This window comes from Parambassis ranga, chromosome 2 (genome assembly GCF_900634625.1).
Source record: "Parambassis ranga chromosome 2, fParRan2.1, whole genome shotgun sequence".
Taxonomy (NCBI): Eukaryota; Metazoa; Chordata; class Actinopteri; family Ambassidae; genus Parambassis; species Parambassis ranga.
In genome coordinates this window covers 24,321,928-24,345,675 of record NC_041023.1, presented here as the reverse complement: position 1 = coordinate 24,345,675, position 23,748 = coordinate 24,321,928, and the positions used below count along the sequence as shown (strand labels likewise).

Genomic DNA, 23,748 nt, shown 5'->3' with positions numbered 1-23,748 from the left:
GTCACAGTGCTGACAGAACGTTAGAAATATGCAGTCACAGGGTGGCTGCAGGGCCACATATTCTCCGTTTATGATTTAGTGATCGTCACACGCTGTTTGTGTAGCTGTCGCTTTGTTTCTGCTCGGCTTCATCGTGTCATATCGGTGCACGTCCAGCTATGATACTCAAGCTTTGCTTCCCTTAACCTAAAAGCTGATGGTAAAACATGGTTTTACAAACAGCTGAAGCAGCGTGAGAGGAGAGAACATGCAGCATTTTGTGTTTTTTAATCTGCATGTTTGACTTTTTCCATTTTTGCAACCTGGGTGTTACAGCAAACCAGTGCATAAGTATAATTATATCACTGTATAAAAAATATGAAAAAATCTAATTACATTTTTAATATATATGGAAAACCTGAGAGCTGAGAACTGAATAAATACAAAGATTCTCTCATATATCAGCCCTTATTTAAACTGGACAGAGATAAGTAGGATCAATGGAGGGCTTTGGAAACAAAGTTTAATTCATATGATCAAATCTGGGGGAGCTATGGCTATTTATGTGTAATCCTCATCCATGAGTTTATAAAATATAATCAAAAGTAATCTGCCATGCTGAGAAGGAACAACACTACGCAGAAAAAGTGTCACAGGGCTTTGTTATACAGCAGTAGACCTGGACCACTGAATGATGGAGCATCAGCATATTTATCATTTATTGGTATTTCTTGTCCTGTTTGTGCAGCAGAGGTGTCATCCTCTCCTTTTACCAGATGTACTTTGCTCTGAAGGAGGCAGACAGCGAAGAGGCTGACCTCGGTTTAGCATTACAAACCCCCGCCCCTCTCTCCACTCATGTTAAATACTAAAACCTGAGCATGTGCACATCAACCTCCACATTCTGCTTCAGGCTTTGAGGTGCACACAGACCCCAAAGTGGCACAGCAATGAAAGGTAAGCCAAAAGACTTCTTTTCATTTTTCTTCTTCATTTAATAAATCTGGGACTCAGATGCAGATTTCTGGCCGCTGGAGGTCAGGGGAAGCTGCTCCACTTCAGTTCTCTGTGTTTTGTAGGAGACTCTGCCAAAGCAGGCCTCCCTAATGGCACCACCAGCAGCAGCAAGGAGATGCAGCCACTATCCGAGGAGAAGATGGAGGAGCGGGGCCAATGGAGCAACAAGCTGGAGTTCATCTTGTCAGTGGCCGGCTCCATCATCGGTCTGGGCAACATGTGGCGCTTCCCTTATCTCTGCTACAAGAACGGAGGAGGTGAGTGGGGAGATGGAGGGTTCTGGATGTAGAACCAAAGACCACCATGCTCCACGAAGCCTTGGTCTGAGGTGGAAGAAATAAAAAGAGAAGCACATCAGATCCAAAATGAGCCTTCCCTTATCTGCCTTTGAGTGTGCTTGTGTGGCTGCTAAATTGGATGCCCCACAGTCTCCCTCCATGGGGTGCCAGGGTCAGGGTTCAGGTCTGTGTGGGGTCAGACAGCTGTTGTTGCTCCTCTAGCTGTCCCTGCTGAGAGGCGGAAATCTGAGCAAGCCAAACATCCCCGGCCGCCTGACGGCACATCAACACAAAGAATGTTTGCATCTCAACTTTGCCTCTTTATAGTCACTATTCAGACAAAAGTATGTGAACACAGGCCTCTGTGTTGCTAGCGGCCCTTTAAGCATTTGTAAAGTCAGATGAAGGGTGATGAGATCGGAACACAGCAAGCTGTGAAGATCAACAAACACCTAAAGTTATCCTTTAAATCCTCATTATCTGCCTAAAACAGACCCGCTAAAGCTGCCAATAGTGTCCATTCACTTTTGGTCATGTAGTGTAATCTTTTTATTGATTGAAGCTTGTAGTTTAATGTGGACTTCTTCATCATCAGGCGCGTTCCTCATCCCGTACCTCATCTTCCTCTTCACCTGTGGCGTCCCCGTCTTCTTCCTGGAGACAGCCCTGGGTCAGTACACCAGCGAGGGCGGCATCACCTGCTGGAGGAAAATCAGTCCTTTGTTTGAAGGTAAACCTACCTAACAAAACAGTAAAGAGTGTCCAGAAATATGACATAAAATGCTGATTACCGCGCCGTCTGTGCAGGACTTGGCTACGGCACCCAGGTGATCGTGACTCTGTTGAACTTCTACTACATCGTGGTTCTGGCCTGGGGGATTTTCTACCTGTATTTCTCCTTTTCTTGGGACCTGGCTTGGTCGTCCTGCAACAACACGTGGAACACAGGTAAAAAAATATATTTATACGTCGTTATCAGTGAAACAGGATGTCATTTCTCCGTTTGTTTCCACAGAAAACTGTGTGGAGTTTCAGCGGAGAAACACGTCCATCAACCAAACGGGCCACCTGAACGCCACCTCTCCTGTCATGGAGTTCTGGGAGTGAGTGCTCAGATGATGGTACAGCAGCGATGATGATGGTGTGGGACCGTGTCTCACCTCAGCGTCTGTGTCCTTACAGGAGGAGGGCACTGAGGATTTCCCCCGGCATCGACCACATGGGCTCTCTGAACTGGGACATGGCCCTGTGTCTGCTCATCGCCTGGGTCATGTGCTACTTCTGCATCTGGAAGGGGGTGAAATCCACAGGAAAGGTGGGTGAGAGGCGACTCAGTGAAAACACCGGGCCACCCTGTTTCCTTTAATTGTTTAGGAGGATGACATCTGGTATTTATTTTGGTTTCTTGTGATGTTACAGGTGGTCTACTTCACTGCCACCTTCCCCTATGTGATGCTGATCGTGCTGTTATTCAGAGGACTCACCCTGCCTGGTGCAGCCATAGGCATCCAGTTCTACCTTTACCCGGACCTGGGCCGGCTGGCAGACCCACAGGTACCACCATCCATTACAGGAACACCTCTAACCCCATCACACAGTCCCAGGGAGGCATCCCATGGCTCTCTGCTGCTTGGGGAGCCTGCTGGGTCCATCTGCTGTCCATGAAAGAGGTTAGGACTGCAAGGTTCAAATGAAAGGCCAGGACACCACTGGGACTGAAAACACGAGCTGAACTGCAGGCAGCTAATCAGGCTTTTAGTCGGCTCGAAACATTTTGTCCTTTTTTAAAAAGTTCTCTTGTTATTTGGTTGTTTCTGTCTGTCTGGGTCCGTGGTGTCCTGGCACCTCTCAAAGGTAAGAAAAGCACTCAAAGTAAAGCAGTGCATCCATATCAGCTGGCACTTTGTGCCATAAACCTTTTCGGCTCCATTTTATTTCTAATTTCTGTAATAAATTTAATTTAGATCCTTTTTTGCTATTTCTAAAAAAAATAATTGGTGAGATCAATACCAGACTTTTATTATTGTGTGACAGCATTAGTTACTTATCATACCTGCAGCATGTGCAGCATCTAAACATGCCACACGCACACACACACACTTATGTATATATACACAGTATGTGGACAGCAGCCTCCGTGTTTCTGGCAGCACATGAATCATTTGCAAAGTCTGATGAAGTGATGAGGTCAGGTGATGAGGTCAGGTGTCAGGTGGCCTGAGGTCAAGACAGACAAGTTCTTCCACAACAAGCTGTGAAGATCATTTATTTTGAGCCAACAAACACACAAAGTTAATCCTTATCACTTTTGCTCACAGTGTCTGTGGACTGTATGTGATTGTGTTGTGTTTTGTGCTAGGTGTGGATGGATGCCGGCACTCAGATCTTCTTCTCTTATGCCATCTGTCTGGGCTCTCTGACCGCTCTGGGCAGCTACAATAAATATAACAATAACTGCTACAGGTGAGTAAACGATGGGGTCAAACATGGGCAGCATGAGCTGTTATAATCCACGTGGATCTGATAGAGGATCTTGTTGCAGGGACTGCTTGTGTCTCTGCTTCCTGAACAGCGGCACCAGTTTTGTGGCCGGCTTCGCCATTTTCTCCATCCTGGGCTTCATGTCGTATGAACAGAATGTTCCCATCTCAGAGGTGGCAGAGTCTGGTGAGGCTTGTACAGTCGTAAAGTCTGCTTTTTAAAACCAGCTTTATGATAACTGTGAGGTCTCTGTGCAGGCCCCGGCTTGGCGTTCATTGCTTACCCCCGTGCTGTCACCATGATGCCCTTCTCTCCTTTGTGGGCTGCCCTGTTCTTCATCATGATTGTGTTTCTGGGGTTGGACAGCCAGGTGGAAACCCCTGCAAGACTTTTATTAAATCAAAGCAGCCTTTTTGTTGTTTCCTATAATGACATGTGCTTTCTTGTCAGTTTGTGTGTGTGGAGAGCCTTGTGACGGCCATTGTTGACATGTACCCCGCCGTGTTCCGCCGCAAGAACCGCAGGGAGCTCTTCCTATTAGCTGTGGTCCTCTTCTCCTTCCTCATGGGCCTCATCATGCTGATGGAGGTAAGGGGTCACAGTCTGTGGGGCCACACACACACACACACACAGAAACAAGGATTGGCTGTAGTATTCGTATAACAAAGAGTGTTATCCCTCATTTCGTGCAGGATTAAATATGAGAGAGATTATTCTGTGACATTTGCTGAACACACTCATTTAAAAGGTACACTGAAACTGCAGCTTAACTAGCAGTATTAACTAGCAAATATTGCTAAATATTTCAGTTAACCTTGTGTTGTGTGGTTGAATAAAGGAGCAAAGAGCAGGACTCAAGGTTCATTATGTCAAAAATAAAAAAGTAAAGGAGGGAGGTCAAAAAACAGTCTTAGGTCAGGTGCTCTGGTGCTTTGTTCCCCTGTAGGGCGGCATGTATGTCTTCCAGCTCTTCGATTATTATGCAGCCAGCGGCATGTGTCTCCTCTTCATGGCCATCTTTGAGACCGTCTGCATCGCGTGGGTCTATGGTGAGCAAACAGCCAGTCACTGTTCGCTTTGTGAGCTTCTTATGCGTCACAGCAAAGAGACGTCTTTGCTGTGTTTTTGCAGGTGCAGATCGTTTTTACGACAACATTGAGGACATGATTGGCTACCGTCCAGGACCTTACATCAAGTACTGTTGGTTGTTCTTCACCCCGGCCACATGCATCGTGAGTATCAACAAACTAATGCAGCAGGCTGAGTCCCCTCACCACTTGTAATACTCATTACCTCGCCTCTGCAGGGCACCTTTGCCTTCTCCCTCATCAAATACACTCCTCTCAAGTACAACAATGAGTATGTGTACCCATGGTGGGGCTATGTCATTGGCTGGCTGCTGGCTCTCTCCTCCATGGTTTGCATCCCACTTTGGATGGCATACAAAGTCAGCACAACCCAGGGGACCCTCAAAGAGGTACGATGATCCTCTTAATACGTTTACATTGGCCTGAGAGAAAGATAACAGAGTGTGTTTGTTTTCATTAACAGCGCATCCAGTTTCTCATCACTCCGTCTGATGGCTTACCCAAAACAAAAAGGGAGCAGGAGAGGTTACTGGCCATCTTTGAGGGCGACAACACCAAGTCTGCAAACGGTTATTTCCCTGGCTCAGAGAGAGACTCCACCTGTGTGTGACCCTTTTGTCTACAAGAAAATCATCTAATTATTCACCAGTATGGAGGACTCAGGATATAATCGGCTTGCAGTGTTCACTGAGTTAGAAAAGAAAGAAATGAAAAGGTGTTTTTGGCTGGTTTTTCAGGGACTAATCAGTCATCAGGATGATGTTTTACATATGATGTGTTATGAAAGGACAGGTTAACCATTTGATGTTACTAAAACGCAGGATACAGCAACTTCTTGATGCTTCTGACGTCACTACATGGCGACTACAGTAAGTCGTATTTGTATCATATTTTTGTATTGTGATAACTGACTGAGGGAGTCTGTGTTTAGAGGAAATTATGCTTTATATTAAAATAAATAAAGAGCCAGCTTTGTTTAAAAAGAAAGAAACAGAGTAAATATTACTAAAATAATTAGAATTTAATTTAAATAATTTATTACGAGCTCAATATTTTTTTTAAAGAAAGTTGGTCAAATTATTACCGTAAACTCGGCGACACACATTCCAATCCACACGGTAGCGCCAATACTCAACAATGATGTTTACCAACCGCCGTTAAAACAAACGACGAAGAAGAAGCAGCAGCTAGAAAAGGACCTTTAAACGGAGACGGAGACGAGCAGAGACAGGACGACGGTCAGCGTTTAACTTCAGAGCTGACACATTTCTGCTGCTAGTCTCCCGTTCCGGAGACTTGAATGAGGTAAAAGTCGCTTTTGTCAGTCACATTTTTTTATCGTTTGTGTTTGTGACTCGCTCGGCTGATAACTTTTAATTTGCTTTGTCGTGGAGCGGAAACGAGCGACGGTTTCCAGCAGCAAATTTCGTGTTGTTTTAGCTATGTGACACTATTAGCTAAATTCATGATTCATATTTGGTCGTGCTGCCAGAGGATTCTGTCGAATAACAAAGACAATAACACAGTATGAACACCAAGGGAAGAGTTTGACAGCTGGCTGCAGCTAATGTCCCATAACTTGAGAGTGAAATGCTTTTATTCGTTCTGCAGTGTCGTAGATCGAGTGGTTTTAAAATGTATTCTCATAAGTGTGCATGGAGTTCTTGTTTTGGTCTGTGGCTCGGGTCACGTGTACCCACCTCTTACGCGTGTGTGGGTATTTTTTTATCCATGTGCACCGCAATGTAACCAAAGATTTTCCATGTAGGGCCGAGAGACAGGAGCTTCAGCCAATCAGGAGAGTCCCCGTCCACAAAGCCCCGCCTCCCTGATCCTCTGCTTTGTTTACCTTATGCTGCAGACAAAAATCTGGATCCCAGAAGGCTTCCTTTGTTTCTGTGTTTGAGTGGAAGTATTGATCAAGCTTGTATGTTGTCATCAGTAGTTCTAATCAACACAATTGATCAATGCATACATGCCTACAGGCGTCAAATTATTCACACTTTAAGGCATTTTATGTCAATGTCAAATGAATTTATTTAACACAACTAAGACAACTGCAGCCGACTGATGTGCTGTACATGCTTAATAAATATTGAGACAAATTACAGCATGGCAACATGATTTATATTGTATATTTTAGCAGCATAGCACCTTAGAATGCTTCACATTAAGGTTACAGTGCAAAAGTAACACACGATATATAAATAAAAACAAGAAAACAGAATAAATTAGCAGAATAAAACTTAACATGAGGCAGCAGCAAGCGATAAAGCCTTCAGTCTTGATTGAAAAGCACAGTGGGTTTTGGCAGAACTGCAGTTTTCTTGGAGTTTGTTGTAAATAATTGGTGTATATAGAAGCTAAACCTCACTCCGGGGACAGACAGCAGAAATACTCCAGATGATCTGAGAGGTAATTAAATTTTAAAAAATCAGCTGTGAGCTATTTAGTGCTTTAGAGACGAGCTTTCAGAAAGAGTAGACTTAAACAGGAGATGACAGAGTAGAACACCTAATCCATAATCATAATCACTTTTCTGGACTTCCACCCCTCCAGATAATCTCTGAAAATTAGCCTGCTTTGCTGCTTTGACCTAGCTGTCAAGTCTAGCAGATGATGTAATGAATGAGCTGCAGACATAGGCGGGCAGAGAGGGAGAAACACACTCCTTATCCCCCTCAAGCTATCTTTAAACCACAAGAGCTGCCTGGGAGTGTGCGTTCATTTTTGGCAGCAGATAACTGAGCCCGGTGGTCAGGAACACCCAGGGGTCGTCCTGCCTGCGCTCACTGTACTGCTGCACGGCTTGGATAATATTAGATAAGGCCTCCATTACTGTAGGTGTTACAGTGATATGTTTCTTCAGTGTGGCTCATTTCTTTGTTATGCTGATTTTTGTGTTGTGCGGCAGACAGGTGAAACAGGATCCTTTTGTCGGTTGAGAAGCTCTCTGTTGTCCTATGCTGCCCTGGAGACACATGTGACCTCACACGAGCCCCCTCCCCTTTATTTTATCCTCCAGGAATACACAGTCTTTTGTGTGGAAACTGGCTGTGTTTGTCTTTGAATACCCTCGGTGGCAGCAGTCATGCGTTTATGATTGAGTCATCTTTTATTTTTTCTTCGTGCGAGTTTATTAAGATATTAAAACCTTGCAGCTATCTCTGTTTTCATGGTGACCTGCCTGCCTGCTGTTTTATTGAGTGAGACTGGTGTTTTTGTTTCACTGCCACAGCAACAACAACCAATGTGCTCTCGCTCTCTCTCTCTCTTCCCCCTCACACACTCTCTCTCTCTCTCTCTCTCTCTCTCTCTCTCTCTCTGGCTGTCGGATTAAGTTAAGGTAAAGCTGCTTGTGCTACTTTTTATTATCTTAAGATGTTAGCAACAGTTCTGATGGGATCTTTTGCTCCTTTCTGTCTGCTATAAACTTCTGAATAATTTGTGTGACAACAGCTTGATATCAATGTGTTAAATTATTGTTAAATTGATGACATGTGTTTGTCTTGTCAGTGTAAACTCAGCAGAACCATCTGTGAATGCTGCTGTTTTAGGCCTGCATTATTTCCAATAGTTCGCCAGAGCTAGCAGAATGTCAGCTATGTCATAAACTGGGTCTCAGATCTGCATTGTCACGGTAGTATTGTAGGGATTTTTAATACTAGTACAGGAGCAACTATTGATTTTTCTTCAAATTGTTGCTGATCTTCAACATATTTCTATACTCATTGTCCTTTAACCACATTAGTAGGCTATTGGCATCAGACATGGTGTCAGGACTTTGACCGTAGTCAACCCTGGCTTCAAGTTTCTACCATCTTCTCTTGTGCAGCTGTAATCCAAGATGCCTCTTAACAATGAGCGACCCACCTCCACATCTAGCGGCGAGGACCAGAGCAGCGATGTGGAGTCCTCATCTGAGCGCTGCGACAGTATGACGTCCACCAGCGACCTGGACTGCTCACGTGAAAGCTTTACAAGCGACTGCTCCAGCAAGCCGAGCACGCCCTCCTGTGAGTCCCCCATGAAAAAAGCCCCCCATGAGTTGTTTGTATTTTATCTGCGCATACATACACTGTGAAGTTATAAACTGTATTATATATTGTTGTTCCAATAGCAAGCCCACCGAAAACCTTAACCCTGGATGAAGTCATGGATGCTGCTAAAGACCTGTTCAATCTCAGCCTTTCCCATGAAATCATTGTGAACCGCAGTTTCCATCTGGAGCCTAATAGACTACCTCAGAACAGGTACACCATGGAAAAAATGAGTTTTATAGATTTGTGGTGAGATTAGATGAAGATGCCAAAATGTACACTTCTTGTTAGAAATATGGAATCTATTACAATTATCAGACAATGCTTTGTTGACATTGACAAAAAAGCCACTAACAGGTGTATTCCTTGTGATTTTGGTGTGCAGTGTGGTTAAACTGAGCATCTAGAAGCTGTAAAAGGTTGTGAGGATTTTTACACAGTTTTGTGAGTTTTCCCAGAGACACAAGAAAAGGCAGATCTAAAGAAAACAGGGGGTTGGCATAGCAACGTCACCTGTGCGCAGTGACACAATAACATCACATAGAGGCTCAGTAAAGCTTGGACTTTCTCTGGATTTTATGTGCAGTATTCATGTTTTTTTATCCAGATGTAATCTCTGCATTTTAACATAACAACATGTTATGTTATTCAGCATGTTTCATGTTTATCATCATCTTTTCTTTCTTCTTCAAGAAGTGTTGGACTTAAACTCAGGCAGCGTCCTGACGGATATTTACACAGCTGGACTAAAACCCTCTATATTTGTCTCTTTAGTTTATGGAGGGCGGTCAGAGATAATTTCCACAAAGCCTTCTGGGACATTCTGGAGGCTGAGCTGAACGATGACCCGCCTGAGTTTGGACATGCCATCAGATTATTGGAGGACATCAGAGAGGTCAGCACACACACTGATGTTTACAGTTTAATGTGTTTTTTTGTTGTTGCACATTTTGCATAATCTTGCTGCATCCCTTGCATCCTTTGTGCCTGAACGGACAGACCTTACTATCATTCCTGAACCCGGGTGCAAATCGGATGCGCACGCAGATCATGGAGGTGCTGGACATGGACCTAATTCGTCAGCAGGCTGACAACGAAGCTCTGGACATCCAGGGGCTCGCTTCATACATCATCACCACCATGGGGAAGGTTTGCGCACCAGTGAGGGACGAGGAAATCAAGAAGCTGCGGGAGAGCACGGACAACATAGTGACACTCCTTAGGTAAGTGACACACACATACACACACACACAGGGAGAATACAAACATTTACTTACTTATGTGTCGTGTCTTCATTTTGCAGGGAGATATTCCGCGTTCTGGACCTAATGAAGGCGGACATGGTCAACTTTAACATTGTTAACCTCAGGCCTGTGCTGCTCAGGCACAGCGTCGAGGTTGAGAGAGCGACTTTTCAGAGGCTGCTGGACAAAACACCCAGTAAGTACAAACACAGTGACCTACTTCATATTTTGTTTTAGAATAAGTTACTATAAAACCTCTTCAGGTGCTTTAGACCACACCACCTCCTGGATCAAAGGTGCCCTGGAGGAGTTGTGCCCCCCCGCCGTCTCCTCCGAACAGACCAATGGGAAAGGACAGCGAGTGATGCCTGGACCCTTACACATCCTCAGCGCTGCCTTCCTCCGCATCCTCACCTGGGACTTCTATAAGAGCCCGCTGCCTGAGGTAATGGGGGGTTTTTAGATGAGAGATGATTGATAAGTTTGTAGCCTAATATAGGAGTCCATCAGTCATGTTGTTCTTTGGAGTCAAAAACATTATTTAATTTGTAGGGATACTTTTAAATGGATAAGTTGTTCTTTTTTGTCCTTCAGACTTTGATGACAGATGAGATCCGCCTGCGGGAGATTCAAGCACAGCTTCAGCAGTGTCAGGCAGTGAATGAGGTCCTGCTCATTGTCTACAGCACCATCGGAGGACCAATCCAGGGTCTGCCCTCCCTCTCCGACCGCCTTAAGAGGATGACCAGCGTGCTGCTGGACGGGATGCACAGACCGTCAGTTCTGCTTTAAATGTTAATGTTAAATCTACAACCTGTTGAGCTGAAAAAATCTGAACTCATCTCTTCTTGTGTCGACAGGGACTTTAACCTTGAAGAGTCACTAGAGGGCGTCAGCGCTCAGATCTGCTGTGAGCTGAACAAGTCTTTAACAGAGATGAACTACCCTGCACTGACCCCGGCGCTGCAGACCACGCTCACAGGTCAGATCTGCAGCATCACCCAGAAGGACAACCCCATCCGCACATTAGTCGGTAAGACGGAGTCAGATTTCCCTTTGTGTTCAGTGAGAGGAGAACATGCTCCACCTGCTAACCCCTATTTGTGTCCACCACTGTGTCCACAGAGGACCGTGTTCAGCAGTACTTCATGATGCTCCTATGTGACCCCAAACCCAAAGACAAACTTGAACAAGTACCGGCCGGGTTGACCGCTATAAAGCCTGAACTAGCACTGATCGGATCAAAGTTCATCTCCCTGGTCAACTACAACAAGACTGTGTATGGACCTTTCTATGCCGACATCATCCGGAAGCTGATGTTCAACAGCGGCTCACCAGCAGCACCCACAGCACCAGCAGCTACCCCCCCTCAGGACACCACTCAAGACGCCAACTAAATGAAAAATCTGACTGATTGAGTTTGTTTTTCTAATTACCTTGCGGAGGCTGTAGGACCGATGCTATAAAATTAAGGAACAAATTATTTCAGTTCCTTTTTATTTATATATTGCTTTTTACAGTCAGAATTGTCTCAAAGCGCTTTACAGAGAACCAGAGCCTGAACCCCCTTAAGAGCAACAGTGTCAGAAAAAAGTCCCCTTTAACTTCCTGCTGATATTCTGCCGGGTAGAGGAGGAGGAGGAGAAGAGAAGGAAGACAGGACAGGGAGGATGACAGGACAGAGAGAGAGAGAGAGAGAGAGAGGAACAAACATGCAGCAAACATCATACATTACAGAGAACAAATATGACAGAGTATTGATGTTGTACAAGTAAACCTGCACTCTGACATCTGAGTGTTCTATTAGGAACATACGGTACTATCAGGTCCTGCAGATATAATGGAGCTAGTCCATGTAGAGCCTTGTAGGTTAGAAGAAGGATCTTGAAGTTTATACCTGACCCCACTGGGAGCCAGTGAAGAGAAGCTAGAACAGCAGAGATATGATCCCTTTGGCTGATTCCTGTCAGAACTCTAGCTGCTGCCTTCTGGATCAGCTGCAGACTGTTGATGGAGTAATGTGCACATCCTGACAATAGTGAGTTGCAGTAGTCCAGTTTAGAACTAATAAAAGCATGGAGAAGTTTTTCAGCATCACTCTGAGAGGATGCTCCTGATCTCAGCAATATTACGGAGGTGAGAGGAGGCGGTCTTAGAGACCTGTTTAATATGAGGGATAAAATTTTCACTGAACCTAAGAGTTCACACTGATAGATCCAACTCCTTTAATGTTAGAGGCAGTAAATAAGAGAAAAAGAGCGAAACCTTAGTTTGTATAATACATACTCTAAGCTTTAAAAAGCAAAGAGGGAGAAGGTCATATATGTAGAAGAGTAGCATTTAAGATTCTTTACATATAACAGCTTATTTATAACTATATCATGTAATAGATGATTTACATAGCATGTGCCACATTTGAATTTTGGTATTAATGCACATCCTGCCATTTATTAGTGGAACTATTCCTTTTTCTTTTTAACTATGCTGTCAGATAAAGTTACACCAGTTGTCTGCATGAGTATCTTTGTGTTTTAGTTTTTACATGTAGTAGTATTTGTCACAGATTGTATGTTCCCTACTTCTTTTTATCCTTATTATCTGCTAGTGGAGTACTAGTTATTGGTTTTGTTGCTATGCTTGTTATTTTTTTGAGGTACTGCAGTTTTTTTACAGTATTATCTGTTAGATAATGTTGGGAACTGAAAAGGTGCCGAACTTAAGTTTTTTCTGTCCAAAATTAATCAAAACAACAACAAAAAAAATTGTTAATGTAGTTTCACAAAATGAAAATGTGGGAATTTGTTCCGTTTTTGTTCTTGTTTTTTTCTGTATCACAGTTAATAAAATACCAAAAATAAAATTGAGCATGGTTATTAAGTCATAATGAAATCTGATATAAAGGTGATGTCTTCCTAAAATAAAGAAATATTGATTATATATTTAATACATATTTATTATTTACTATTAAAATCCTAAATTATCTGTTTTCCAATTATAATCTTGTTATTCATTTATACCAATAATATGCACCCTTAATAGAAACGGTCAGCCATTCAGAATTGTAAAACATATTTTACATTACAAGGATCATATTTATATAATTGAAATAAATCTGGGCTTCCAGATATTTTCTTTATTAAACAGATACAAATGTTGAATTTTGATTCTCAGACTCCCCTAATTATAATTATTTGTATTTATCTAAAATGTATTATAGAGAAAGTGTTATTGTTTGACAGGTCTGACATGTCACTATGTCTACAGCTTTGCACAGTTCATCTATTTATGGCCACACATAATTGCCTTATCAATGCATCAGTGTCCTGTGGAATAAACAACATGCTCTCATCGGTTGCTGTCACCAGGCAATTCTGCTGCGTTTACGTATAGGCAAAAGTTAGGTAAATATGTTAGTGAAAATAAAATTATACTTTTTTTTTAAAAGATTTTACAATCAGCATAGAACTAATAGTTAACTGGCATTATTAAGAGCCTCGATAAGTCGTTATCAAGCAATACAGCGTGAGTTACAGTAATGTAAAGTTTTAGGTACAGAAAACTTTTAATTACATTAATAAATTAAGTAAAATAAGCATTGTACATAGGCAGATATTTACGGCTTAGCATATCTGTTGCAAACGCGCATAATAAATCATTGTCGCAGTAGTTTACAATTTCTTTTTGTATTTTTAAAAGTTATAAACATCTACGATATTATAATGATAAATCTCACATTCGAACGATAGAAAAACTGTCCTTGAACGCAGCATCAGTTTGCCCAGTTACTCGTTCGCTGAAAGCGTGACCTCACCCATCACGTGGTTTAAATATCGCAACAGGATTGGCTGATTCGCCCCTGGGTTGTTGTTTTTGTTGTGAATCAGGAAGCTGCTCTGTCAAATACGCAAATTGGGCGTGTAAGCACAGAGGAGGAAATAAATGGTCTTTTTTAATCATTGGACTCTTTAAAACGGGACTTCACCTTTTAATCAAATACAGTTCAACAAAAAAAGACCTCCTTGTTAAACGCTACAAGTAACTCGTAAGTACCTGCTCGTGGCGACTTTCTTTGTTTCTCCTTGTTGCGAGTCAAAGTGAGTGAACTTGTTGAGACAAGTGCTGAATGAGCTAAGTGTGTCAGTGTAGCGTTAGTAAGAAGGAACTATGTAAGAGCACGGCTAAGATAAGAGAGAGAGTGTTTTAAACTATTATTTTTGACAGACTGACACTGTAGAGCTGTCAAAAAGTAACTGTTGATATTAAAGGAAATGAATCAGTGTGAACTTTTAACCTGCTGACGCCTCTGTGAACAGCTGTTCACTCATTTTATTTTCACTTTTAGGTTCTTCCTGTTCCCTTTTTGGTTCTGTGTAAAAGTTACACAGATAGTATCACATATAGTCCCATTTAAACTGCGCACTTTTGTTTCATGCCTCAGTTTAATATTTAATTTAATTGATTAAATAAAGGTAAATGTTCGCCATAATGTAACATGTACAACATAATGGCCTAGCAATTAATTAATCAACTACTGACAAACGGTCTTTCTACTTCATCCTCCTCCTCATTGCAGTGCCACAGGACCCTGCATGGTTGGTGTGTCGTGCGGAGATGGCTTTGGAGGAAGCCGCGCGGAGTTGCCTGCTGCGCTTTCGCCGCAGACTGGAGGAAGACATCAAGCCCTCCTATCTGATGGACCACATGGTCAGCGATGGTGGGATGACTGTGGACGAGGAGGAAAGAATCAGGACTCAGGTGAGTTTCTGATGAAGGACGAACAGAAAAGAGTTTAATTGGTTAATTTCTGGCGTGGCAGTGGCTGAAGTGATTAATTTTCCCTCCAGCCCACCAGGAAGGATCAGGCTGCAGCCCTAATAGAGCTCTTGTTGAGGAAGGACAACCGTGCCTACATTTCTTTCTACAAGGCCCTGGTTCAGGAGGCATATGATGATTTGGCCCGACTGCTCCAACAGGACCTGCCACGCATCTCACTGGAGGTCCATAGGAGCTCGTCTGATAGCTGTACATCTTATGGTGAGATGTTGGAAGCTGTGGGTGGTGGTGGGGGAGGTCTATCGGTGTCTCCTGTTAGACTGCCTGCACAGTCTATATGTGGTTTGTTTTACAGTCCAGACAGTGCTCAGTGAAGGTGGAGTACCACAGAGGCCCGTGGTGTTTGTCAGCAGAACAGAGCTGGTGAACCAGATCAGGGATAAACTTTACCGGCTGCAGAAGGACCCTGGCTGGGTCACAGTGTTTGGCATGGCAGGCTCAGGCAAGTCTGTGCTCGCTGCTGAGTCCGTCAGACATCATGGACTCATCGAAGGTACGGTAAAAAAAAAACTGATTCTACTGTCAGTATTTATCATTTTTGAAACTAGGACCCTTCCTCTTCTTCTTCCTCTATTCCCTCTTCTCTTCTGTCTTCTTCCTACTCTTTTTCATCTTTGTTCTTTTCCTCCTTATTTCCATGTTTCTCCAGGTTTGTCTTCTAATAATACAAAATATTCCTATCTATATCAATAATAAAAAATAAACATAAATCAACTATGTCTATAAAGCAATGGGATGAAATTTTCTTAATGATCATTTCTGACAGAATCATAACACTACCATGTGAGAACATGGTTGTCTATAGCTTTGTTTCCCTCACATGTTTCCAGAGTGTTTTCCTGGAGGAATCCACTGGCTGTCCATCGGCCAGCTGGACAAGCCGGACCTGCTGGTGAAGATCCAGTCACTGTGTTTTCGACTGGAGCAGAGCCTGGACTCCCAGGCTCTCCATCGGCCCCCCAGCTCTCTGGATGAAGCCAAGGAGCGCCTGCGCTTCCTCATGCTGCGCAGATACCCGAGGTCACTAAACTGAGCTGTGTTCAAATCCTGCTCTGAGTTTAAGATGAAAAGGTCTTCACTGTTCACTGTTCACTCTTCACATACTTTTTATCAGATCTCTGCTGATTCTAGATGACATCTGGGATAGCACGGTGCTGAAAGTGTTTGATGTCCACTGTCGCATTCTTCTGACCACCAGAAACAGGAGCCTGACTGACTGTGTCAGTGGTACGTGTCCTGTGAATGACTTCATACACATGAACACAATTTTTCTTCATGTTGAATAAGACACTGCTTTCATGCTTTCATTTTGTAGGAACTAAATGTGAGGTGGAAGTGGAGAGCGGTCTGGATGAAAACAAAGGACTGGAGGTTCTTGCTCTGTACACTAAGATGAAGCCACAGAGTCTGCCCGAGGAGGCCCGCAGCATCGTCAGAGAATGTAAAGGTCTGTAAAGGTCCATTCAGCGTTTACTTGCAAATTCTGGTTTTTGCTTACTCTTTTTTTTCTTTATCAGGCTCCCCGCTGGTGGTGTCTCTGATTGGCGCTCTGCTCAAAGAGAAACCAAACCGGTGGCGTTACTACCTCGGCCAGCTGCAGCAGAAGCAGTTCAAGCGGATACGGAAGTCGTCATCTTACGACTACGATGCCCTGGACCAGGCCATGTCTGCGAGCATCGAGGTCCTTCCTGATGAGCATCGAGAACTTTACAAAGACCTTACAGTGCTAGAAAAGGATGTAAAAATTCCTGCTAAGGTTTGTAAACTTCTTCTTACAACATGGCAGCATGCAATTTGTTGCCAATTGTATGTTGTCTTTATGTGACTTTACCTGTTATACATGATACAAGTCATCACTTCCTGTCTCAGGTGCTCTCTGTTCTGTGGGATCTGGAGCCGGAGGAGGTGGAAGACATCCTGGAGGAGTTTGTAAACCGGTCTCTGCTCTTTGTGGACAGTCACAATAAACCCTTCCTGTACTACCTTCATGACCTCCAGCTGGACTTCCTGGTGGAACAGAACAGATCCCAAATCGAGGTCCGTCTGGATGAGACAGTATAAGTACTGCTTTGCCACAGTATAGACTGTATGTATATGTATATATATATATATATATATATATATATGTGTGTGTGTGTGTGTGTGTGTGTGTGTGTGTGCTTTAGGGTCTTCACACTAAGATGGTCTATCAGTACCAGCAGCACTACAGGGATGCTCCTCCCACCTCAGGAGACGAGGAATGTCTTTATTGGATCAGATTTCTTACCTACCACATGGCCAAAGCCAACCTCTCCCAGGTAAAACACACACACACACACACACACTCTTCCTAATGCCACAGTAAATGTAGACGTTGCTCACCATGTCTCTGTCCAGGAGCTATACTCCCTCATGTTCTCTCTGGACTGGGTCAGCATCAAGGCACAGATCATGGGTCCAGCCCCCCTCATCAATGACTATGTGGAGTATGGATCCATTCTGGACAAAGAGGTCAGCAGATATAAACATATAAACAGTTTACAGAGTAAATATAGCTGCTGTGTGTGGCTGGTTTTGCAGTGTAGTGGATAACAGTAGTTTCCACGCTCCAGTGGTCCTTTTTGTGCGAGTCCACCTTGTCTCAAAGGTCTTAAGCTCAGGGGTCAAATGCTGCAGATGTGAACGCCCCCCTTAAAATCCATCTGTCCTCACTATGACACTGTCAGTTGTTGTTGATTTTCTGTACAAAGACAAGTTTATTGTCCTTCCCTGTCTTTGCTGTCCCCTGTTCCCTTTCCAATTTTCATCATTGCACGATGTTAGATTTAATAACGGTCTAATTGCTTTATGCAACACAAGTGTGGAAGCTGTGATGCGTAACTCCCACCCATACCTATTTAAAGAGGACAAAACAGGCTTTGAAACTTCCGAAGGAGCAGTGTTTAATTTAGGCAAAGTAACAGTTTAATCACCTGTCGTGCTGAGGACTGAAGTGTGCTGTTGTATTTTCTGTCCTCTCAGAACAGTCAAGTGCGCAGCCAGTTCCAGGAGTTTCTGTCTCTGAACGGACACCAGCTGGAGCAGCGTCCTTTTCCTGATGTTGTGCAGCTCGCTCTGTCTCAGCCGCACAACTCTGAGGTGTACAGACAGGCTCGGCTGCAGGCGCAGGACCGGGCCAGCACCAGGAAACTCTACTTTGATTTACTGTAATTTTGGTCATTTAATAATGCAAATCAAATTACCCTCCATTGTCTGATGGAAACACAATTATGGTACAAAAATGGATTCACAAGTTCTCTTTTTGTATGTGTGTTTTTTCTTTAGCAATAAGAGTTGTGAAGAAAATCTGTCCCGTTTGGTGATCCACCCTCACCAGGGCTCCATCTACTCCGCCTGCTTTTCACATGATGGAACCAAGATCGCCTCTTGTGGAGCTAGTAAGACCCTCAAGGTATCCACACAGACAGTGATGTTTTTGTAGTGTGTGTTGTGGAAGCTCACAAAAATGTGTAATTTTCATGTATTTTATGTATCTTTTTAGTTTGAAATATACTTATTTTATTTCATATATTTGTTCATGTGTATTATCTCTAAAATCTTCAGATTAAAAGTCAACTTATTTTTGTTTTTTTGCAGCATAACTGTCATGTAATGAGTTATACATCATCACGTATCTGCTGTCATTGATACCTGTGTGCTCAGGTGTTTAAAAGTACCTCTGGTGAGAAGCTGACAGAGATCCCGGCCCATGATGACGAGGTGCTTTGCTGTGCCTTCTCCCCTGATGACCGTCTCCTAGCGACCTGCTCTAGCGACAGGAAGGTCAAGGTACGGCCGCGACTTTATGACACCTATAAACAGGCGAACTAGCAGCACCACACATGTTAAATTTTATATTTTTATACGTTCAGGTGTGGAATGCAGAGCAAGCCATGCTGCTGAGGGTGTTTGAGGAGGAGCACGAGGAGCAGGTCAACCACTGTCAGTTCACCAACACAACACGACGCCTCCTGCTGGCCACCTGCTCCAACGACGAGTGCACAAATGTCAAGGTGTGTGCTGTGTCCTTCATCATTCCAGTTTTTACTACTCATTCATCTCTCTAGCTCAAGCCGTGCCTCTTTTATTATTTGTCTGTGTAGCTGTGGAACCTGAACAAGCCGTCCTCCCAGAACACCATGTTTGGACACTTTCAGCCCGTCAACCACTGCTGTTTCTCCCCCGATGACAGCTACCTGTCCACATCCTCCAACGATGGAAAGGTTAAGGTGATATTCGGCGACAACACTTTTTCATAATGTATTTTGTTTGAATATTAAACTTCAGAAAAATGTCTCACACACATATTACTGCAGCTCTTTCAGGTGTCATCTGCCAATGAGTGGAAGACCATCGATGTGAGGAGCATGTTTGCAGAGAGCGACGAAGAGGTCCTCGTTAAGTGCAGCACTTGGACCGCCGACGGCAAACGCATTATATGTGCAGCCAGAAATGCTGTTTTTGTGAGTATGTCCTTGTAGTTTCACTGAAGGAGTGTGTTTGTCTAACGTGTGTGTGTCCTGGTTGTGAATGTGCGGAGACTCCTCCTTCTCTTGAGCTTCTAAAAACATCAGTCTGCCTGCATCCTCTGCATCTTCATTTGTTTGTATTCTGGTAAACAACCTAAACTCTGCACAGATGTCTGTGTGTGTGTCTCTTCACTGTCAATCCAGTGTTTTCACAGATCTAGAGATTATTTTAACTCATCATCGTGCAGCAAATTTAACCTGAACAGAGATGCCATTACTGGGTCTGTCCACCAGAGGGCATTGTTATCATAAAACTTGTGCATTGTTACCAGCTCCTGCTGTTTCTCAGGTGTTTGATGTGGAAACTTCAGACATGCTATTGGAGATCAAGACAAGTCATCTGAGCATGGTGCAGTACTGTCACGCCTGTCCGACCAGTAACCTGCTGGCCATTGCCTTCTCAAACTACACAGTGGAGGTAAAACAAACAAACATTTTTTTTATCCAAAATCATAACCAACATATTCAGAAAGTTGAAGCAAGGCATCTGGACTTGTCTGGGTTTTCTTGGCGACGTTTCGCTGCTTAGAAGAAGATGCCTGGCTTCAACCTTCTGAATGAAAATGACCTGGATGACTGAGAACATAACTAACATGCAAACCTATTGGTATATTTTATTCTTACAATAAAAATAGTAAAAATATGCTAGTGGTAAATAAAATAGTTCATATGCTGTTTGTGTGTCTGCCAGCTGTGGGATCTTGAGGCCAATAAGAAGAAGGCAGACTGTGGTGGTCACCTGAGCTGGGTCCAGCGGGTCCAGTTCTCTCCTGACGGCTCTGAGCTGCTCTCCTGTTCTTATGACCAGACTGTGAGGGTAAGACTTAAGTGTGTGTGTGTGTGTGTGTGTGTGTGTGTGTGGCACAAGTTTCCTCTTGTCACTCCGGTACACAGTTCTGAGTTCAAATCATCAGACCTCCACCTACAAGCTTCACAGTGTGTATGAGGTGTTTCTCTTGTAATGTTTGGTCTTCAGCAGACATGGTGATGAGCATTGAGACCAAACAACTCCACTCTGGTCTCATCTGTCCATAGGACATTGTCCCACAGGTGTTGTTCTTTGTTCAGATGCAGGTTTGTGATCCTCAGTCGTGCTTCCATGTGCTTCTTAGACAGAAGAGTGAGATGTAGCTCTTGGGTTTCTTTTGTTTTTTCTGATCTTTGCACGGTCTAACTTTGGGGTGACTTTTGCTAGGACGACCACTTTTGTGAAGACTGACAGCCATCTTGTGAATAATCTTTCTCACTGTTAAACTTCAAATAGTCTTTGTCACACCTGAATGCTCCAGAGCAGCAAAACATCTGTTTTTATAGAGGTCTGCACAGCTGCTGATAATCAAATCATCAAGGACTGATCATCAGCAGCACCTGCTGCAGCTCACTAATTTAGTGTGCAGTTGCTGCCTTGACTTGCTTTAGATTTTTCTCTCTGTTCGTGAGGACAGCTTTATGTTGACTCATTGATCCTGCAGAACACAGCAATCAGCATAAAAACAATGAAATATAATAATTTTTTTCTTTGCAGGAAATTCAGTTCATGCAGAAGTCTGATGGTGATGTTTTCTCCTTGCCTTGGAGTTTTTTTTGTTAAACATATTGCTTTTTGTTTTGCAGCTGTGGGAGACGAAGAAGGTCCACACGTCCTCAGCCATCTGCCTGAAGAGAGACTCTGACGTCCTCTTCAACGGTGAGGAAACCACTGTGTCTGCTGCTGACAACTGTAACAGACTGCAGGTGAGCTGAACAGATGCTTATGATGCTAGATTATGTGTATATCAGTCTTCCATGGTAAAGTGTGTGTGTGTGTGTGTCAGGTGCGTGATGGTCGAACAGGATCAGTGCTGCTGCAGTCAGAGGAGAAGGTGTCCAGGATCCGGTGCACCTGTCTGTGCAGGGAGCCCTCAGCTGTGGTCCTGGGTCAGGAGGACGGCACTGTGCAGGTAGGGACACGTTGTGTGTCCTTCGTTGTGTTTGTAATTCTTTACTCCACTGAGGTGTTATTGAGGCCATGTTGAGTCGTGAGATCTGACAATAGCATTGTTTTTATCTGTCAGGTCAGCTCTGAACTCGCTCTGATTTTTTTTCTCAGCACTCCTTCTCTTCCGCTCTGTTTCTGTAGTTCACATCTTTTTGTTTGTCCCTCTCTCCTCCTCCCCTTCTCCTCATTGCTGCTCTTTGTCTCGGTGATAAATTGTTGTTTACAGGCAGAGAATGAGAACCTCGCCTGCTTTGTGTGTTCTTGCTCGTCACACTGCAGCAGGAGAGGATATTTCCCTCGTCAAAGTCGCCGTCCTACATTAAAACACAAACACTTACGGCAGCAGAGTCCCCTGACACACACGAGGTCAGCGCCCTGCAGCCCAGATCAGCTCTAATTAATTAAAAGGTCCTGCAGACTTAATGAACACAGAAGTTAATGATTTTAATTACAGCTCTTCTCAGGCCCTTCGATTTGAGAGGGAATGATGACTGTAAAACAGCAGACATGATGTGAGAATGATCTGAGTTCCTTAGCCAAAAGCATCAGTGGGACTTTTTGCTAACACGTAGAAGTGGTTTAGTTTGGCAGCCATGTTTTCTGCTTTCACACATTATTTGTGTCAAAATTAACAGCATTTTTTTTATTATTATTTAGACAAGTCTGGCTTTAAAACAGTGCCAGTTTCCGGATGAGTTTGTACATGACCACGTTATTGACAGAAAGGTATCGGCAGATAATAATACTACACACTAGTGTATCTGATTGTGGGTATTATATCTTAACACTGCTGTGAAATGATTCCATTAGGTTGTCTTTAATAGAAACACACATTTAGAGATTGCTTTTTGCACCATATTAACACCGCCGAGTAGGATTTCTAAAAAAGTAAAATGTTTTTCTAAGGTTATCACTGCCTGTGATTAAGTAAATACATTTATAGATGGGTTTGTTTACACACATATATATATGTGTGTGTATGTGTGTGTGTGTGTGTGTGTGTGTGTGTGTGTGTGTGTGTGTGTGTGTGTGTGTGTGTGTGTGTGTGTGTGTGTGTGTGTGTGTGTGTGTGTGTGTGTGTGTGTGTGTGTGTGTGTGTGTGTGTGTGTGTGTGTGTGTGTGTGTGTGTGTGTGTGTGTTTTATAAGATTTAGACACAGTTCAAAGTTCAAGTCCACAGAACTGTTGCTGATGTGCTCCCCTGAGCTGACAGCAGGTGGAGCCCTGGTTGTTGTGTCTCAGAGTGAATGCCTGCTGCTGCAGTGGATTCATTTAATTCTTCCCTCATCAGAATTAGTTGTAATGTGTCAGTTGGCTGTGTCAGCCTGAAATGCCGGCTTTGTTATGCTAATGTGCAAACTTTCTGAGAGATGTGCAGGAGGGAACAGAGTGTGCCTTTGTGTTTGGAACAGTGCTTGTCTGTGTGTGTCTGTGTGTGTGCGTTCTGTGCCAGGCGTCAGGGCTGACAGCTTGTGGTGTGCTAAAGGCGGTTGGCTGCAGGTTCGGATGGCTGCTGCCCTCCTACCAGAGGTCGGTGCTGGCTCTGTGCTCAGGCAGTGTGCAGGTGTGATATGGGGAGTGTAATATTTGTGTGGCTGTGTATCACTAATTGTGTTATTTTGGCAGTTTGTTTACCTTTTCAAAGTGCCTTTTAAGGCTAATAATAGAACAGTATTTCTGTGACCTCGTATGAGGTCTGCTACGATTGTACGCTTGTTTCGTCCCTCAGCGTTAAAACAAATGTTTCCCATCTCTCTCCTGTAAATTAACCTGTTTTTTTTATTTATTTAACACCCTCAGGTGTTTATTCCTCTTTGCACCATCCCAGAAATCCTTGAGCCGGATGTGTAAATCTCACCAAGGCGTCCTCTCTGAGGCTTTGAACGCTGCGCATCTCGACGTGAAGTTTGACAAACATAGCCGGCGTGCCCCGAGGCTGATGCTGCTGCTCAGACATTTCCACCTTCTCCTCTGAGATGTAAACATGTTAGTGCCTGGTAAAACCCCCCAAAGTGTGGTCGGCCTTTTGTTTGTACCCTCAGAGCTACAGGTGCTGTGCTGGTACATTGTTGGATGTATTTGTATTTTTATTTATTACTGTAGGGACCTGACTGGAGATGGATTTTGATATATATTTCTTTTTATTGGATGAATACAGTGGAGATGAACAAGACTTGGTTTAACTCACATGTGTGGGATAAATCGTACAGGCTACATCTACCAGGGGGTTAATTAGAAAACAGAAGTTTTACAGAATGTCTCAT

At 43.5% G+C, this 23,748-nt stretch overlaps 3 protein-coding genes across 3 annotated transcripts in view; all 3 read left to right on the top strand.

Annotated features, from left to right (window-relative positions):
- Nucleotides 1-736: 736 nt before the first annotated feature.
- On the top strand, nt 737-5,241 carry LOC114432367 (sodium- and chloride-dependent GABA transporter 2-like). Its single transcript, XM_028400357.1, has 14 exons — nt 737-936; nt 1,059-1,253; nt 1,870-2,004; nt 2,082-2,222; nt 2,290-2,377; nt 2,457-2,589; nt 2,694-2,828; nt 3,634-3,737; nt 3,817-3,941; nt 4,013-4,125; nt 4,206-4,343; nt 4,702-4,804; nt 4,887-4,987; nt 5,062-5,241. Exons 1-14 carry the CDS (start codon nt 930-932, stop codon nt 5,239-5,241), a joined length of 1,698 nt encoding a protein of 565 aa, XP_028256158.1. The 5' UTR covers nt 737-929.
- Nucleotides 5,242-6,013: 772 nt separating this feature from the next.
- Nucleotides 6,014-12,019, top strand: tcp11l2 (t-complex 11, testis-specific-like 2). Its single transcript, XM_028396821.1, has 10 exons — nt 6,014-6,148; nt 8,679-8,859; nt 8,964-9,096; nt 9,658-9,778; nt 9,883-10,106; nt 10,187-10,323; nt 10,391-10,572; nt 10,722-10,903; nt 10,988-11,160; nt 11,253-12,019. Exons 2-10 carry the CDS (start codon nt 8,691-8,693, stop codon nt 11,522-11,524), a joined length of 1,593 nt encoding a protein of 530 aa, XP_028252622.1. The 5' UTR covers nt 6,014-6,148; nt 8,679-8,690; the 3' UTR covers nt 11,525-12,019.
- A 1,988-nt stretch (nt 12,020-14,007) lies between these two features.
- Nucleotides 14,008-23,748, top strand: part of apaf1 (apoptotic peptidase activating factor 1) — a 29,267-nt gene continuing 19,526 nt past the window's right edge. The window contains exons 1-21 of the mRNA XM_028398308.1: nt 14,008-14,169; nt 14,701-14,882; nt 14,972-15,161; nt 15,256-15,453; nt 15,791-15,980; nt 16,075-16,187; nt 16,276-16,407; nt 16,478-16,716; nt 16,830-16,997; nt 17,126-17,257; nt 17,337-17,450; nt 17,961-18,145; nt 18,264-18,390; nt 18,642-18,767; nt 18,851-18,991; nt 19,082-19,207; nt 19,295-19,441; nt 19,797-19,925; nt 20,199-20,324; nt 21,122-21,241; nt 21,322-21,447. Of these exons, the coding sequence (XP_028254109.1) occupies nt 14,739-14,882; nt 14,972-15,161; nt 15,256-15,453; nt 15,791-15,980; nt 16,075-16,187; nt 16,276-16,407; nt 16,478-16,716; nt 16,830-16,997; nt 17,126-17,257; nt 17,337-17,450; nt 17,961-18,145; nt 18,264-18,390; nt 18,642-18,767; nt 18,851-18,991; nt 19,082-19,207; nt 19,295-19,441; nt 19,797-19,925; nt 20,199-20,324; nt 21,122-21,241; nt 21,322-21,447 (2,973 nt within the window). The 5' untranslated portion in view covers nt 14,008-14,169; nt 14,701-14,738. The remainder of the gene's footprint in view (nt 14,170-14,700; nt 14,883-14,971; nt 15,162-15,255; nt 15,454-15,790; nt 15,981-16,074; nt 16,188-16,275; nt 16,408-16,477; nt 16,717-16,829; nt 16,998-17,125; nt 17,258-17,336; nt 17,451-17,960; nt 18,146-18,263; nt 18,391-18,641; nt 18,768-18,850; nt 18,992-19,081; nt 19,208-19,294; nt 19,442-19,796; nt 19,926-20,198; nt 20,325-21,121; nt 21,242-21,321; nt 21,448-23,748) is intronic.